The 18,084-nt window shown below is 44.3% G+C and overlaps 1 protein-coding gene and 1 long non-coding RNA gene across 3 annotated transcripts in view; one reads left to right on the top strand and one right to left on the bottom strand.

Annotated features, from left to right (window-relative positions):
* The first annotated feature begins 5,346 nt into the window (after window positions 1–5,346).
* LOC311051998 lies at window positions 5,347–5,937 on the top strand. Its single transcript, XR_014601452.1, has 2 exons — window positions 5,347–5,596; window positions 5,678–5,937. It is a non-coding gene; the product is annotated as an uncharacterized lncRNA (long non-coding RNA).
* A 1,780-nt stretch (window positions 5,938–7,717) lies between these two features.
* st6galnac5b (ST6 (alpha-N-acetyl-neuraminyl-2,3-beta-galactosyl-1,3)-N-acetylgalactosaminide alpha-2,6-sialyltransferase 5b) overlaps window positions 7,718–18,084 on the bottom strand; it is a 30,125-nt gene continuing 19,758 nt past the window's right edge. For both annotated transcript variants that reach the window (XM_084067106.1, XM_084067107.1), the window contains 3 exons: window positions 11,462–11,871; window positions 9,407–9,514; window positions 7,718–8,742 (listed from right to left, as the gene is read on the bottom strand). In XM_084067106.1, coding sequence (XP_083923232.1) covers window positions 8,502–8,742; window positions 9,407–9,514; window positions 11,462–11,871 — 759 coding nt within the window. In that variant the 3' untranslated portion in view covers window positions 7,718–8,501. The remainder of the gene's footprint in view (window positions 8,743–9,406; window positions 9,515–11,461; window positions 11,872–18,084) is intronic.

The raw sequence follows: 18,084 nt of genomic DNA, 5'->3' as shown, positions 1-18,084 counted from the left end.
ACACCTTTACAAACACATTGGTGAAGATTTTTTTTGGTAAGGAATTTATTCCAAGATTGGAAAATATTCTGCTAATATCCCCTGACTATAAAGGAAGTAATGATGATAGAGCCATTATGACATGGAAGTACAAACGTTGTGTAAAACAGAAGTGCTAAAGGAAAGAAATCAGAGCAGTGTGAGCTAAGAAAAAAAATAGGGGAGCCAGCAGGAGGTGATTTAAGAGGGAGAGGAGGAAAGTAGCCTACTACTGTACAACAACAACCTTTTCCCCCATGATATACTGCTTTAGAAACTGTCCGTCAAAATTGTATTCACTGAAAATTATATGATCTATAAAACAGGACATGCTGTCATAGTACTATTCAAACTTTAAAGAATGAGTTTCTTTGACAACCAAAAACTGTGTGAATGATGGGCTGATGAGATTGCGCCTGTAGAAAACTTCTAAATATAGGTGACATCACACATCAGAATTGAGCCCTCATCTCTGTCTGAAAGAAGTAATGATGATAGCCAGAATCCCTGTCATTCTCTGTCCTGTCTGGCGGGGGGTAATCATCTGTGTAAGTGTAATCACACTGTTTTAGAGTGGGCCCAGCTGTGATAACCTGACCGCATCCATGACATCTGATGGGAGCCTAGAGTACATGGGGAAGTAAGATGGGGAAATAACCCTTAATGCACACAGGCCACTAACTCAGAGTCAGACACTTGTGGAAGTTTCAGCCTTGTCTTCTTTCACATCTCTGTCTAATATAAACCACTTTCACTTTCCGGCATTTGGGCATGTCATTATATGCAAAACTTTTCAAAAACCAAAACTAAAATCAGCTATTTTTGAAAAATCTTGAATAGGACTTATGTGAGTGGTTAAAATACCCTGTTCCGGCCTGGGCGGTTGGCGTAGCGGTCCAGGCACCTAAGCTCAATGTAGCCTGACAATAAGTCGAGGGTTCGAGTCCCGAGCCCAATGGTCTTTGCTGCATGTCACTCCTCATCTTTCTCCCCGTTTCCTGTCAGACTACTGTCCTATAAATAAAAGTATAAAAGCCCAAAAATGAATCTTTAAAAAAATAATAATACCCTGTTCCCCCAATAGCAGTGAGGTGAGTTGGCTTGTGGTGTGCTACTAGGACCTTTCTTTCTTTCTTTCTGTAGATGGGACAATGCACATTAATGAACATTCCAAATTAATCGGCCAATCATGTTCTCATGTAAACATGCCAGATTGACATGATAGACTGACTGGGAGGCTGTTCCATCGCACACTTCCCCTCACATCCTTAACTTTGGCAGGGCAAAGACTCCATATTTTACCCGTGTTTAGATGCATGATAATAAATAAAAAAAATCCTGTTTGGAAGCAAACATTTGATTCCCAAGTTGAAAAAAAAAAATCACAAAAGCCCCTAAAGAGATAGAAGGTTTGAGTAAGTGGTGAGCATACTTTCTTGAATATTACGTCAGTGTGTCACTCAAATATACAGCAAAGTCCTCTATGCAAATGTAACACAGAGGATTTTGCTGTATAGGGAAGACCAGGAAAATATGAAAGCACAAGGTAGATCAACTATGTGAGACAAAGTATTAGTGAAAACAAAGTATTATTAACCAATTTACACTTTAAGTATAGTCCAGGTGTGGCCATAAAATAAGACACAAAATATACAAGAGATTTTCTCTTGCATATTTCGTGTCTGCCATATTTTATGAGATGTCTTAGAATAGCTAGCAGGTCAGACTGAGGCTGAGCAACAGAGGTACTGTGGATCTTCAGTGCCGTAACATACCTTAGTTACTGAAAGAGCTTTTTGTGGTGTTCTGACATTAGAAGTAGCAGAAGAGAACACTCTAGTGGTTTAGGAGCAAGGCTTTTAGCTGGCAACTATTACAGTTGTAACCATCGGCTGTAATTGTTTTATGGAACATAACTTGGGAACTGCAGTTGAGTAGGTATCGGCATATTTGCTGACACAAAGATGTTTCTGAGCTGCTTAGAAGTGCTCACTATGAAGTGCATTTTGAAACAGAGCTAGAACTTGCTGGTCCAACAATACACAACAAGGCATATTACACGGCTATATTTATTGGTCTTGCAGTCCCATTGGCTTAAATTCCTCTACTTCTAATGCTATACTGTACTGTGTACAATACCTTCAGACTCTGCCCTTTTATTCTCTCTGAGACTCAAGCAAACTGTTCATGGAGGGGATGCATCTCAACATGGGGAGGATAAACGTCATAATATTATGAAAGATGAAATGTACAAGCAGAAATGCTTATTTTCTCTTCCCAGCTGCTCAGCCAGGTCAGCCATAGACCAATAGTTACCCTTTCACCATTTGTCATTGTGACAAAAACAAAGACCATTGTGAGTTGCTGCTGCTAATGGTGCATGGCGCATGAGAGTTGCTTTGTCATCGCCGACTGAACCGCTGGGTACGGAGAAACCCTCTCACTTCAGACTGTAATGAGGGCCATTCAAGAGAGTAATGAGGAAATTTAACTGGCAGCAAATCAATACCAAAATAGCTGGCATTCAAGCTTCACTGACAAAAATCAAATCTGCTCTTTCAACTCTCAGTGACTAAGTTATGGAAATGAAGGTCGTTTATCTGCTAACGGATAATCTAAGAGAAGCTACAGCAGATTGAAAAAGTGAACAAAGAATTGCAGGCATTGAAATACAAAAAGGACGACTTGGAGAACAGGAGCAGACTAAATAACATTAGGATTTAATTTAACAGAGAAGGCTGAGGGCTGCGACGCAGCCAGATTCTTGGAATGAGTCCTGCCAGAAATCCTTGGCATTTGAAACTTCCCGACGCCCATCACCTGCCAGAGAGACCACGGCCTGGGGAGATTGGCTGCGGGTGGTACCGGTGCCGACGCAGGGAGGCCAAGAGCTGTGATCGCAAAACTTCTCAACTTCAAGGACAAGCAAAGATCAGGTGTCTTGCCAGGCAAAAGAAGGAGATTTATTTTGACAACTTGAAGAGGATTCATATCTTCAAGGCCTTCTAACGTCACACAGATGGATTCAAAGATGTCAAAAAGAATGTACGCAATAGAAATGTAGAATATTCTATGCACCATCCACCCAAAATCTAAATTTTGCACGGAACCATCAAACCATCAATTGGTTTACTACCCCATCTGCAGCGGTGGATTTCTTGAAAGAAATTGATAATGACGGAAATGCAAACACATGCACACTTGCTGCAAACAACTTAGATGCTATCCACAGTGCGTGCATAAGTGCTTGTCTGTCTGTCTGTCCGTCCGTTCCATAAATGGCCCAATTCCAATATGGGACAAACATAGAGAAAACAATATGACTAACATATGGCAAACTAAAAACAAAATACAAGCACATGCACACACCTACAGTATGCATGTGGTGCGATTGTTGTGCAAAGTTTGGAGGTAATTGGACAACTGGTCTGCTAAGTCAGGAGAAGCATTCTGGACACACATACAAAAGCTCCCCTTTCCTTTGTAGTATTGGGCTGATTTGCTTCAGGTCAGTGTATGCTCTTTTCTCTGGTCTCCAGCAGCCATGTTGATTATGATTGGGCTGTGATTGGCTCATTGACTTCAGATTAGTGTGGGCTCATTCCTTTGGTCTCCAGCAGCCAGGTTTGTTTTGTTTTCAGTACCTTTTACACAGTCCCTAATGAACTGCAAATATATTTTTCACCTTTCTTTTAGTTACGCCAACATTGCTCTTAGGAACCATTTCATCTTACCTGAGTCACGTTTTTTTCCCCCCATTCTGAATTCCCATAGACGTGTTTAATATCGCGTCAAATAAGAACTGTGTTCCAAAAATAAACGAATGATACTGCGGTTTGACTCATATGGAAATTAAGCATCAACTGACAGTGAGAAAAGTTACTTCGGCCGAACTAGTTACATTTTCGCCAGAAACAGACTGTATCAAATATGAGTGACTGACTATCATAAACGATACAGAGCCACCTCCCCGACAATATCGCTGAGACAGTTTGTTTATTTTTGGACCACAATTATGAGACGATTCTAAGACGACCCAAAGTTATTCTCCATAGAGAAATTACTTCCGCGACCCAGGGGATGAACGAGTGAGGACTTCTGCACTCTATTGCAACACTTTGCGTTCACACTCAGGTGCCGGTAGGATAACAATGCAGTTATGCAGGCATTTGACTAGGTAGGTAGACCAGTAAATTGCAGGCATTTCAGATGAGTTGGAACGGTTTTATGGGTGTGGGGGACAAACTGAGTGTTTTTTTTACTTGTATAATAACCCGCTGAATTTTTTGCATTCCCTGCAGAGTCCAGGGCAACGCCTGATGAGATGGACGCTGTTCTTGCAGCTATAACATGGAGGTTTGGCACATTGAATAATGTCATCACTGATGCATTAGTCTGGGTGAGGCTATGCTGTGGGCCTGAGATTCTCTCTCCCTCTCTCTTTCTCTCTCTCTCTATACCTTTTACCATTACAGAGTCCATAATGCACTGCACTTTACTTTAGGATCACACTGACACTTAAACGCTTATACTGAAACCTATTATTCTCTTATTTAAATGTGTCTATTTATTGTTTGCCCGGTGTGGTCTCCCTTGTGATGCATTGCCGGAGCCAGGCAAGTGTAATAACAGAGATAACAGAGCAAACAATGAAAAGCAAACATGCTGATCTGGATGAAAGTCAGCAATAATGAAAGGGTGCAGGATTACCTAGGGTTGGGGAGACTGATTCCTAGTACAAGATGTGGAGTATAGCAAACGACCGGCCCCGGTCGCGTATAGGAATAGAATAACTTGAGGTAACTGTACGTGTAGGCCTACACTGTAAAATCCAGTGTTCATTTTGCTTAAATTAACTCTCTTTTTATACACTTTTAGAGAGTAGAACTGGAGTGGAGTTGCTTTCACAGATTGAGATTGTCTCCATCTACTGGTAAAAGGTTTAACATCAGTTACACATCCATTTGCAATGTTCAGTAGGCTATTTGCTTCTAAGGATCTTACCAAGATTAACATTATTTTCTCCACCCCAACCCTTTCAGATAAAATTGTAGAGAGACCCTCTGTCTCCGCATGGGGAGATAAGGGGAACATGCAGCACAGCATACAGGAATGGAATGTACTGTACAGTACCTCTTACAGTATGTGCTCGACAGACTATCTAATCAATGCCAGATATTGAAGATTTCCAATTCAGTTGGCAGGTCAAGAGTCATCTCTGAAAAAGACCTATTCCTATTCCTTCTTTGGCAATAAGTTATACACGCTTTCTGCTGGTTGATGAAAATGGTGTCTTTCACAATCAGCCTTTCACGTAGAAGCTCTATGTATGACAATTATTATGTATTTGATGTCATTGTGTGAATGAAGAAATTGCTTACATGCCATAATATGGCCTTTGAACATATGCTTATTATTAAAACGTGCTCTTCCATAGACAATGAATAAAAAGTAATGCGACATGTTATTGTTGATGGAATAGCAGCTTAAAGATAGCAAACTCATTACACACACTAACACTAATCCAAACAATTTCCAACCAGGAAAGAATATGTTCAGTTTCTACCTCTCTGAAAAGGTGTTCAGTTTCTAGCTCTCTGAAAAGGTGTTCAGTTTCTAGCTCTCTGAAAAGGTGTTCAGTTTCTAGCTCTCTGAAAAGGTGTTCAGTTTCTACCTCTCTGAAAAGGCATAATTTGTCAGATTTCTTTAAATCTTAAATTTTAACATAATTTTAAGTAGCCCAAACCATGACTTTACAATAAGGCTTGTAAATAACAACACTGATTAACAAAACTGATTTGACAATGCAGCAATGTTTGATTTAGCAATTAACCCAAATGTGAAAACTTGACGACACAAAAGATGGCCACAAGGTGTCAGGCTAACAGCACAATTTTGCAGTCTCCTTATCTTGATTAATATATAAATAAATACAAATAAAAATAAAGTAAAACTTCTATAACATTCAAGGACTTAACAAATGTAAGCCAGTATCTGCTTTTTTTCAGAAATGGGATTATGGCTGTGTAATCATCAAGCTTTGAAGAACAGAGATTACGACGGCTGTCAACATCTTGCATCAGATAGCGTTGGTCCATTAATTCTTATCTGAAAAACATTTTGGTCTAGTGGAAAGATGGCATTTGATTTATTCATTTATTTCTAAACCATTGGCTTGGAGGAACTGTACTTTTACAGCATTTGCTGTGGCAAATGCATGCTTATCAATGGCAGGGGGTCTGTGGGGGATAAAAATGGGAATGAAAATTGATGCTGAGGAAATGAAGGTCAGTGTTTATCCCGCAGTTCTATTTACATTGGAGAATAGGTGTTGGCAATACATATAATAATCATCACTAAAATATGTGCTTCTGTATTATTTTAGAAAACAATACTAGTTATGATTCTTATATGGTTGATGATAACCAAGGGGGAGAGACAAACTGGAAACACCCTCTACAAACTGCATGATTTTCAATGTCAGAATGATTTCACATACTGTGCAATTTCATCACCATTCATAACTAGTATATTCAACATGTATTATGTTCCACACAGCTTTTTAAACCATTCATTCTCTTTTTCTAACTTGAGAAAAGGTGATGCACAATCATCACATTGCCCTGAGCATGTGATTAAGGTAATGCTCACTACCTTAATCTATTCTAATCTATTAAGGCTCATTTGCAACCAGCTCATCCTTTGAAGCCTTTAGAATCCAACCCTTCCAGCTCGAAGGGCAGCCATTTGTGTGCTAAACACACAGCCCAGAACTCCAGGGGGAGTCAGTGCACAGTGCATGACATCCCACACAGCAAAATCCTGAGACCAAAGAGTACAAAAATGGACCGTTATGATCCACTTGGATCCCCCGCCTTTTCTTTTTCACCAAGGTGAGTGGGCCCATCTGGACTTCAACAGCATCCATGTTGTTCTGGCAATATGGAGAGTTACTATAATATAGTAACTGGGTATAGTTGCCCTCTGCTCAGAATGACCTCCCTGTGTGTGGGTAAAGGTTGAGGAGGGTGTCTACTATACAATACTTTGATTTGGTTATTAAACATCACTCATTGATGTAAAGTAACTACAGTATGTACATGTACTCAAGTCCTGTACTCAAGTACAATTTTGAGGTACTTTACTGGAGTATTTCAGAGGTTTTCAATACTTTTACTTCTACGCCACTACATCTCAAAGGCAAATATTGTACTTTTATTCCACTATAATTATTTGAAAACTTTAGTTACTAGTTACTTTGTAGATTTTGATTATTATTACAAAACCACTTCAGACCTATATACTTTGGCAATTAGTCACAACGTGTCGCAGAGTCATGCGTTGTGAGCGTAAATCTGCTATTTTCAAAAGATTTTTATACATTCTATGAGAACTTGTGAAATGGGACCTTCTGCATTATGAGTACTTTTACTTTTGGTACTTTGAGTACATTTTGATGCCAATACTTTTGTACTTTTGAATACCGAACCTGTACTTGTAACAGACTATTTCTACAATAGGGTATAGATACTTTTACTTAAGTAAAACTTAAGTAAAAATGTGAGTACTTCTGCCATCACTGGCATCATTAGTAGCCTACATCATCTGATTTACTTTGTGGTTACTTACTATACATGATGTTGGGAGATTGTGCTTACATTTGGCTGTTAAAAAACAGGACAAATGACAGCCTAGAATATCAACCACATGGGCTCAGTTGGCCTCATTTAACACCCATCTGTTCTGGGACAGTGGAATCCAATTGTATTTATACATTTTCATTCATAAAAAGACAGTCAGTCACACTGAAGAACCTCTATGCTACACAGTTCCAGTAGAGTACGCAGAGGGGGGAAAGGGAAAAGGGAGTATTTTCTGGTCCCTGGGGAGAGTAAATTACTTTTACTGCTTCACCGGCAGGATGGATGCAATGATCACACAGGGGGGAGCTGGTTAAGCATCTCGCTCAGGGACACTTCAACTGGGTGAGCCGAGGGTGAAACCGGGGATTATCCACTTCCTCTACCCACTCAGCCATGGCCGCTTATTTATTGTCTGTCCCATCTCTTTGAGACCATGGAGGTATCAACACTGTAGCTCTTTGTAGAGCCACAGATAACACATAATCAATCCATAACTCTGGCTCTAATCTGTTATATTTATTACATTTCCAAAAATACTGTTCAGGCTGCGCGCATTGCCATTATGCACTGGTCCAGATCTGTCACTCTGCTTATGCTGCTAACAGCCGTAGTAGCAGATTGTACCATGTCGCTGCTCTATTGTGCATTCACAATGGCAAGAATGGTTATATGGACACTGCCACACTCTCTCTCTCTCCCTCGCGTTGTCTGTCTGTATGTCTCTCTCTCTCTGCATCTCTCCCTCGCACATACACGCACGCACGCGCGCGCGCGCACACACACACACACACACACACACACACAGATAGTATTTCCATATTCATGAAGATCTCTCAGGCCTCAGGTGCCAGCTGGGTCTGGAGTATACGAGACATTCAAGTGAATAGCAGAGGATGGTTTCCAGTTGGGTTGGTAGAAGTGGATGTTGAGGGTTCGAGCCCAGTTAGAGAACACCGCCTTCTCTGTGATGAAGCGATGGTGGCTTCCCCTTCGGCTCTGTTCATGAGAGAGATACATGGAGCACTCGTCAGGCCCTGTGGGCTCGTAGTAATGATACGGCACAAAGGGATGGGAAGATGATCTGCAAAGGAGGAGAATAAGGAACAGAGAGAATATAGATAAGAGAATAAAAGGAAGGGGGGGGTCAAGACAAAAGGAAGAGAGAGAGGGAAAACAAGAACATAGTTTAAAGAAAGAGAAACAGCGGCAGAGAGAGTAGCACAGTGAAACACAACCTACTGTAAGAGTCTACAACCCACAGATGTCTTCATCAAAGTCAGCACCATTGATCTCAGGCTGACAGTCAGCGATCCAGAGGGTTCAGTGAAGAGCCACTCCAATCTAGCTTGCATTCCCTCATGAGCATTATGTCACTATCTGCCTTCTCTTTGAGGATGCGTGTGAGAGACGTATAGGCCATCATTACAATGTTGTTTCCTGTGAACTTTTTGTAGGAGGGAGTGGGTGGTGGAAGGGCATGTGCCTTGGGAATTGTTATTTTTTGCACTTTCACTGGTTTTATTTCTAGTGTTTGGGTTTACTGGATTTTGTGTATTGCAAATGCCAAAGCAATGTTTCATCTGTGCTGAAATTACCCCCCCTGCCTCTTTGTGTGGCAATAACAGAAACTTATCACTGCAGGGAGTAAGCTGTTCTTTATTTTCCAATTTTTGCACATGAATGTCACTCAGGATAAGAGTGTTGATACATGCATAACATGTAAATATGAGAACACAAGATCCCACCTGCAGAAGTCAGGAGGCACCATTCCATATACATTGATCCTATCACACAGCTCCAGGGCTATTGCCATGGTGAACCAGCCTGTACTCAACCAGGAGTTGGACCTCTTCCTAGAAGACAACATGTACAGTATAGTAACCATATTTATTTCTATTTATTTACACACACGTCACACGCGCGCACGCGCGACGCACTCTCTCTCACACACACACACACACACACACACACACACACACACACACACACACACACACACACACACACACACACACACACACACACACACACACACACACACACACACACACACACACACACACACACACACACACACGAGAATGAGTGAGTATCTTATTCTGACTCATTATTCAACTTATAGTACATGTGCATGCAATTATTGACGTAATGGTCAATACTTCCACATACTGTAGAAACACACACACTAAAATTGAAAAGGACATACAAAACAAAACAAAGCTGTTTTGTTGAACAAAGGATTTGACTGAAAATGTATTTGAACATACAGTAGTGGGCTGAAATTGTGCTCTATCCAAGAGGAATTAATAAGCGGTAATGTTAATGAAGTTCAGCCCGGCCAATCTTCTCACTTGGCATGTTAGTTGGCAGTGATGATGCTATAGCTGCTTATCTGCCGGGGGGATTTGGTGAAGCCAAGGAGAGTACTAGGAACATTGTAGACAGAGACCATAATGGACTTGCAACCCTGTCTGTCTGCCATCCAAATTCAGTTTCAACACCAGCATCATCTTGTATGAGAAGTGCTGCTGCCATCCCCTGTTCACTAGTTAATGCATTTAAGTGTCATTACAACACAGCAGCTGCAATTGTCATGTAAGGGTAGGCATTTACTGCAACCACTTTCAACCTGGCATAACTATTTTGGGCATGTTTCAGTTTCAGTTACTGATTAGGGAGTCTGTGTCTAACTACATTACTCCTAGTTTATGTTTAATTGCACGATGGTCATAATCAGCTGTGATGTGACAGCTTTATTGTCACATCACATGATTACAGGGTGTAAAAGATTGGGTGAAATTTGCAGGTACACAAAGAGAGACAAAGGGAGAAAAGAGAAGAAAGGAACACACAATACACAGAACAGACATAACAGGAAGGCAGTAAGGCACTGCCAAATTAAATATAAAAAGTCCAGTATACATAAGGTGCATGATTGAAAATGAGCAATGGATAGATGGCAGTCTGGAAGTATTGTATTGTGCAGGTGTCAGCTTCTTGTGACAGAGTCAAAACAACTGATCGAGAAAATGTGACGCAAAACGATTGAAACACTGTTAATTCCCGTCATGGGTCAAAGTATAAATTGGGCTTCAACATCTCATTCTGTCTTTGCTTGTACTGGGGAATAGTCATGCATCCGGAGGGATTTAATTTGACTTAAAAGTAGAATGAATGTTCTATTTATGATGACGACTCAAATCTGTAAATGCCTCACTGGCCATTGCTACAGTACATGAGGAAAGACTCTGAATCCCCCTGTAGAAATGTCATTCTGGCTTCAGTGAGGGACAATCGTGACCTCATAATGTTAACCAAATCCCCTCAAATCCTTCACCATATACTGGCACTAGCTTTGATGTAAATCCCATTAATGGTACTGTGAGTGGTTTCGCAGCTTGGATCTCCCACTTGTTCTTTTGTTGAATGAGCATGTCAAAAAATAAGAGTGTAATCTGTATAGTTCTGAATATAAAGCTCTCTGCCTTCACTGCACATTCTGTGTCAAGTACATGAAGCTCGAAAGCAGAAGTGATTTATTCAGTTATTTATTTATGTTCTCTCTTTTTTTCTCTTTCATCTTTACAAAAAAAAACTGAAATTGAAGACAGCATGTGTCTTAACAGGGACTTGCTTCAACACCCCACCCCCTGCCGCCCCCACACATACTGTACACACACACGTGACACGCACACACACAAACACACGCTAGCGCTCCGCTCGCGCACACACACATGCACAGGCGAGCACACACACACAAACTAAATACACCCTACTGTTTTTCTTCTTGAAATTCTCACCTGTCTATTCCCGTTTCGTTTTTGAAGAGTTCGTCAAACCTCAGCATCTTGACCCGGGAGATGACGTACACGTTGAGTTTGGGCTGCTGCTGCTTCAGCAGTCTGAGGTGGTTGTAGACCAGCCCCCTCCCATCCCGCCTCATGCTCATGCTCGGCCCCCAGAAGATCAGCGCGGCGTCCTGGCTGGCGTTGAGCAGCTCCTGGCGGTTCCGCAGCACCCTCTGCACGCTGGAGTGGGCCACAACGCGAAGACTGGTGCGGTGGCCAACATCGCCACGATAGCCGGCGCTGGGGGCGTCGTTCATACGGATGACACACTCTGCGCGGTCGATCTCATTACCCCTCTTGCTTCCTGTCAGGTGACCGGAGCTGGTAACCAGGGAGCAGGAGGTACAGTGCATCTTCAGAGGCTGTTAGGAGGTCAAGGTCAAAGGTCAGTCTGAGAGCGTACTCTGTAAAATCTCTCAGTGCTAATTTAACTCTGAGTGTGTAACCAAATGGAGCCGCTACACTCTCTGATTTACTAATGGATAAATTAACACTGAGGATTTTACTGTGTACACTGTACAGCATGTGGCTTTCAGTAAAGTAATAAGATGTAGCGGGCATCTCATTTGTGTGATTATTATGTTGATTATTCAAATGGAATGAAACTCTGTTAGTTCCACCAAAGTACTCATGATTACAGTTAAGGGCGTCCTCAAAGATGAAATGACTGTCTGTTACTCATGCATGTTTAGTTGTTATTAATGTATGTTTATTACAAATTACAGTATTGGCACCCTCATCAGCTCATGTTCAAAGTTAGCTCATCAGCTCCAGTTCAAAGGTTTCCCCACGCACTCGGGTGGAACCCACCACGGAGGTTGTGGGTTCAAATCTACCGTGGTGCATCCGGCTTTGTTGAGCGTCGCTACGAACACAATTGGCCCGTGTTCGGGGGAGGGATATAGCAACAACGCGCCCACGACCACACCTCCAATAACGGAGTCGGCATAATGCAGAGTGGGTATAGCAAGTGCAGAATAGCATTAGGGACAGTGCCAGCTCCCTTATCCATATTCAACGGGTAATGGGTAGAACATCACGGGTAATGGTTGACGGGTGCGGCTTTAGATTGGCCCAGAATAGAGCGGTACGTCCTCCCGGTATGGGATCCTCACAATCAATTGGCATAACGACTAAATTGGGGAGAAATTGGGGTAAAAAGCAACAAAAACACTAGGAACAAAGACGCATGTAATCCATGATGAACTGGGACCAGCTCTTGGTTTGTGCTTGAACATTTTGGACAGTCAGACCTACAGTATATTGTAGCCTACTGTAGCTGTGTGGTCACAACAAAACCATCAGTCATTATCAATATGAGTCTACCTACAGTACAATCAAAAGGCATGAATCAGACATTTATTGTATATTATAATTTGACTGCCAAGAGGGAGAAATCCTATTGTCCTGACTCCAGAGGCCTGTTTATTATACTTAGTCGCGCATCGTGTCTCGGACTGAAAATACCCCATCTACAAGCTCACAACGTATCTCACTGCAACGCGTTATATGAGCTCGTAAATGTGCTACTTTTGGTGCGAGACACGATGCGCAACCAAGTATTTTATGTTGCAGCAGTATGAGAACCTATGCAGAAGGTAATGAAAAACTCATCTTGCATAAAACTGCTATTTTACACCTCTGATAAAAAAAATCACAAATCTAATCTCTTTGAAATATACCCTCATTATAAGGCAGACTGTCTGCATGAAACCAGAAAATGTGTTGTGGTGCAAAAACTAAAGGGAGCTACACTGTGCTACACACTACAACACATGAAAATAACAGGAGCCCACCTGTCATGAATTATTCCAAGCCTTAATGGAGAATCCCTTTGGCATTCTGAACTGTGCTTTAAGCTCCATACTATATGTTTGCGCGCGCACGCATGCGCGCACTCGCGCACGCACACACGCACACACACAGGCAGATGATATTAGCAACACCGTTGCCTCGTACTTTCAATATGCTGTTTACACAAGTCTCGAATTATCTGTGTGACAACATCATGCTTTTTTATGAGTTATTGGGCAGAGCAGTCAGGGGTGTCGGCTGTGGATATTTGAGGGTGGGTGTGGATGAGATTTCAGTTACATTCTCAGTGTTCATTTAAAGATGGAGTGCCATGATATTTTTCAACCCTAAAACCTGATCAGAAGGTATTATTATTATGTAAGGATTTTTTTCAAAAAGAAAAAGTGTACAGAAATTGTTAAAAAAAATGTTTTATGTGGACACGCCTCCAGTTCATTAAGTATGCCTGGTTCTCACCTTAGCACCTCCTCCACCACCTTAGCACCACCCACCTGTCCTAGTCCCTCCTCCTCCTCATGCCCACACCTGTTGTGTTATGATAATGAGGGGGAGGGTATGTTTTTTGGGGGCTCTGTGATGTCACTATGCCCCTGTTTTTGGATTGGCACGTTTGACTCTCAAGGTTTCAGCCTCCAGGAAAAAACTCCAAATAGTCAGAGAAGACATGAAACACCATAAAACCACCAGTGGGGGCCTTAATGAAGTTCTATCAACCTCATAGACACATGAAAAACAGAAAAAGTGCAAAAACATGGCACCACCTCTTTAACTCTGAGAATGTAGGATGTAATCAAATGGACCTGTTCTTTTTTTGTTGTTGAAAGAATTGTCAAAATTCCAATACGGAAATGCATTGATATTAAAAAGAAAATTTACTTTTGAATACTTAAATATTTTTTAAAAGCATGTACTTTTGAATACTTAAAGGAGTAGTTCACCCAAAATTTACTTATTTTCTTTACATTTCTCACCCCATGAAGCCTTGAATTCATGATTTCTTTTTAGTTTTTGTCGCATTACTAAGCCAATAATTTGATGACCGGGTGTTTTTCCGGTAGGAGACACAAAGAATCTACTTTGTGTCTCCTACCGGACCTACCAGATACATTAGCCGGTAGGAGACGGGAATCAAATTATTGGCTTAGGAATGCGACAAAAACTAAACAAAATCCATTAAATCAAGGCTTCATGGGGTGTGCAATTGATAGAAAATAAGTCATTTTGTGGGTGAACTACTCCTAAGTATCGTTGTAAACAAGTACTCCAGTACTTTAACTAAAGTATAAATATGACTTTCACTTGTAGTTAGAGTATTATTTGGAGCACATGAACTCAAGTACATGGGGTTGAATACTTTGTGCCCCACTGTGATCAAATCACGTTCCTACAGCAACTCTTTTCTGCTTCCAAACTTTTTAGCTCAACACCCAAAAGAGAAATCAGATGTTTGCCCGCGACCCAAGCTAATGAAAATGGCAGATCTACAAGCTCACAATGCGTCACGTTCCAAGCTTGTAGATCTGCTATTTTCACTACTTCTTAATTTTTTTTTTTTAAATGTTTGAATTTGCTTTCAACTCATGAAAATTAGTGAAAACTTTAGAAAACTTTAGAAAATATTCTAAAATAATAATAATTAATGACAAATTTAGGAAACAAACAATTAAAGGGATATTCACTCACAACCCAGTTAAATGGGCCCCGACCAACTGTTTGGGAAACAGTGTCTTAAAGTGTGTCCAGATGAAGATGAGATGTGCAACCCTCTTCCTGTACTCTCTTTGTACTGTGGGGCGTCGCTAGGCAACAGCCTGCCAGGTAAGCACCTCAGCAGGGAGAGTCAGTGGGACAGAGGCGGTGCACGGCCAGCCAGGCCCCGCCCCCAGCTGGGCTGCGTCATCGACGGGCGTTACCTGCCCGTCTACCTGTGGAATCAGCCTGAAGTGAGCGCAGCCGTGGCACCCAGCTGGGGAGCGCACAAACAATGTAAAAGCACCGTCTCTGCCTCAGTATGGACTGACTCTCCACGCTGGCCAGACAGGTGCACAGGCGGTAAGCGACCCCCCACTTCTTATCCTCCTCCTCATTTACCTGGTGTTATATAGATCGGAGTCTAATACCTGTATCTCTCTGTTATAGGCAACCTAGGACCTGGTGTAAATTGCGCAGAGCGCCTGTGGACAAAGGATCCCCCGCAGAGAGCGGGCGGAGGATTACGCACAGACTAGTATTGCTCACTGAACCCACGTTTGGGTAGTGTTATGATTTGAGTGTTGGATTTATGATTTGAAACGTATAACTAGACGGCACCGGGTTGGAAACCCGTGAGCGTGCCGTATTCATTAATAAAAAGCCCAGCGAGGCCTTCGCACATACTGTCTCCGAGTGTTGGTTTGGTTCAGTCTTCACAAGTGGTGGAGAATACGGGTAAAGACTGATCCACGCCAACACCTCTGATTATGGAGCATGCGCAGGCACTCACCGCGCTCCTCAAGAGCCAGACTGAGCTACAAACAGCAGTGCAAAAGTTAATGGATAAAATGACCCGGGACACCGTCCTTACACGGGCACCGGGCGATGTACTCACCAAATTGTCTCCGGACGACGATGTCGAAGCATATCTGGAAGTATTCGAACGCACCGCCATTCGGGAAAGGTGGCCGGTGGCCGACTGGGCCTCCCTCCTCGCGCCCTTCCTAACCGGCGAAGCCCAGCGCGCATGCAGGGACCTGACGATGGCTGACGCCCGGGACTTTCCAAAACTAAAAGCCGCGATTCTGGCCACCCACGGCTACAGCCTACCCGCCCGGGCCCAGAGGTTTCACAACTGGGCCTACCAGGTGGCCCAGTCTCCCCGACCGCAGGTAGCCGCCCTGCTAAGAGTGACGCACAGCTGGCTGACCATCGGGGGAGATCCCCCCGCTATTGACTGCCTGGTGATAGATAGATGCATCCGATCGTTGCCGCCTGATGCACGGAAGTACGCCGCTCAAGTCAGCCCCAGCTCACTGGAGGAACTGGTGGCACTCCTGGAGAACCACCAGGTTAGCACGGAGATGCTAAAAGCCACGAAGCCCGACCCGCCCCGTGGAAGTCCAGAGGAGCGCCCCGGCCGTGAGCGGAAGAGGACGCCGCCGCCCAACCGCACTCCCCGCCCACGAAGGAACTCGGCCTCCGACCGGCCTGCTCGAGGCCTACCGGCCAGACGCTGTTACGTCTGCGGCAAGCAGGACCACCTGGCGCGCAGCTGCCCGGACCTCTGGGACCGAGACGTCGCCATGCCCACGGCTTCCAGCGCCGACGGAGCCCGCGCCTGCCTCCATTCGGGGAGTGGCCCGAAGCGCCAGACTACGCTGCCGGTGAAGGTGGAAGGGACCGACACGCACGCTCTCCTGGACTCGGGGAGCGCCGTTACATTAGTCCACGCCGCCCTGGCGGGGCCAATAGACGAAGCCACAGTCGCGGTCACGTGTGTCCACGGTGACTTGCGCCGCTACCCGGTGAGCCGCATTCACATCCAGACGCCCCGGGGAAACGCCGTGGTACCAGCGGGGGTGGTGCCCAACCTCCCCGTGCCGCTTCTAATTGGCTCGGACTGCCCTCTCTTCGCCCGATACTGGGGGGCCGGCCTGACGCGACCACCGCTCCGCAGCCGCCACCGCCGACGGCCACAGCTCAGCTCGACTCCTGGCCGGCCCGCCTGCCCCGCCTTCGGAGGTCCCAGCGACGCCTCCCCCAGCGGCGACTCCACAGGAGGAGAGGCAGCCGCGGGTGAAGAGAGAGGAGAAGCTCGCGCCCTGGCGGAGATGACGCTCGAGGAAGACGAGCGCGCGGACCCGTTCGCAGAGTTCCCACTCCCAGAGGAAGCCGCCTCGTCCCGGGGGGGGGAGTTCGCCACGGCTCAGTGGACAGACCCGAACCTAGAGATGGCCAGGCAGCACGTCGTGGCCATAGACGGACGCAAGAACGAGGGGGTGAGTGACCTTGTGTCGCCATACTTTAATGTGAAAAATGGGTTGTTATATCGGGCCGTGTTAGTTAGCGGGGAAGAGCTAGTGGAACAGCTCTTGGTGCCGAAACCGTATGTCACTCGAGTTCTATATTTAGCCCACACTCACCAGTTCGGGGCCCACTTGGGGGTGAAGAAAACGTATGATCGCATATTGGCTCGCTTCTATTGGCCCGGGGTGAAACGGGCTGTGGAGGATTTTTGCAAGAGCTGTCCGGAATGTCAAAAAATGTCTCCCCGTCCCTCACAACGTAACCCCCTTGTACCACTGCCGATTATCGATGTGCCGTTTTCGCGACTAGCTATGGACATTGTGGGCCCACTCCCCAAGTCCGCCCGGGGCCACCGTTACATTCTCGTCATTGTGGACTATGCCACCCGCTATCCAGAGGCCATACCATTACGCACCGCGTCAGCCAAGGCTGTTGCGCACGAACTGTTAATGCTCTTTAGTCGGGTGGGAATTGCGAACGAGGTACTCACGGACCAGGGCACTTGTTTTATGTCTCGAGTTATGACACTACTGTACCGCTGGCTAAAAGTGAAACGCATACGCACATCGGTGTATCATCCCCAGACTGACGGACTGGTGGAGCGGTTTAACCAGACTCTAAAAAAAATGTTGAAAAAGTTGATTGATGTTGATGGCAAGGACTGGGACCAGTTAATTCCCTACGTCCTGTTCGCCATCAGAGAGGTGCCCCAGGCTTCCACAGGGTTCTCTCCGTTTGAACTGGTGTATGGGAGGAGA

The sequence above is a fragment of the Gymnoscopelus microlampas genome (assembly GCF_963454915.1).
Source record: "Gymnoscopelus microlampas genome assembly, chromosome: 9".
Lineage (NCBI taxonomy): Eukaryota > Metazoa > Chordata > Actinopteri > Myctophiformes > Myctophidae > Gymnoscopelus > Gymnoscopelus microlampas.
The sequence above is the reverse complement of the archived record's forward strand: the minus strand, read 5'-3'. Positions and strand labels throughout refer to the sequence as shown.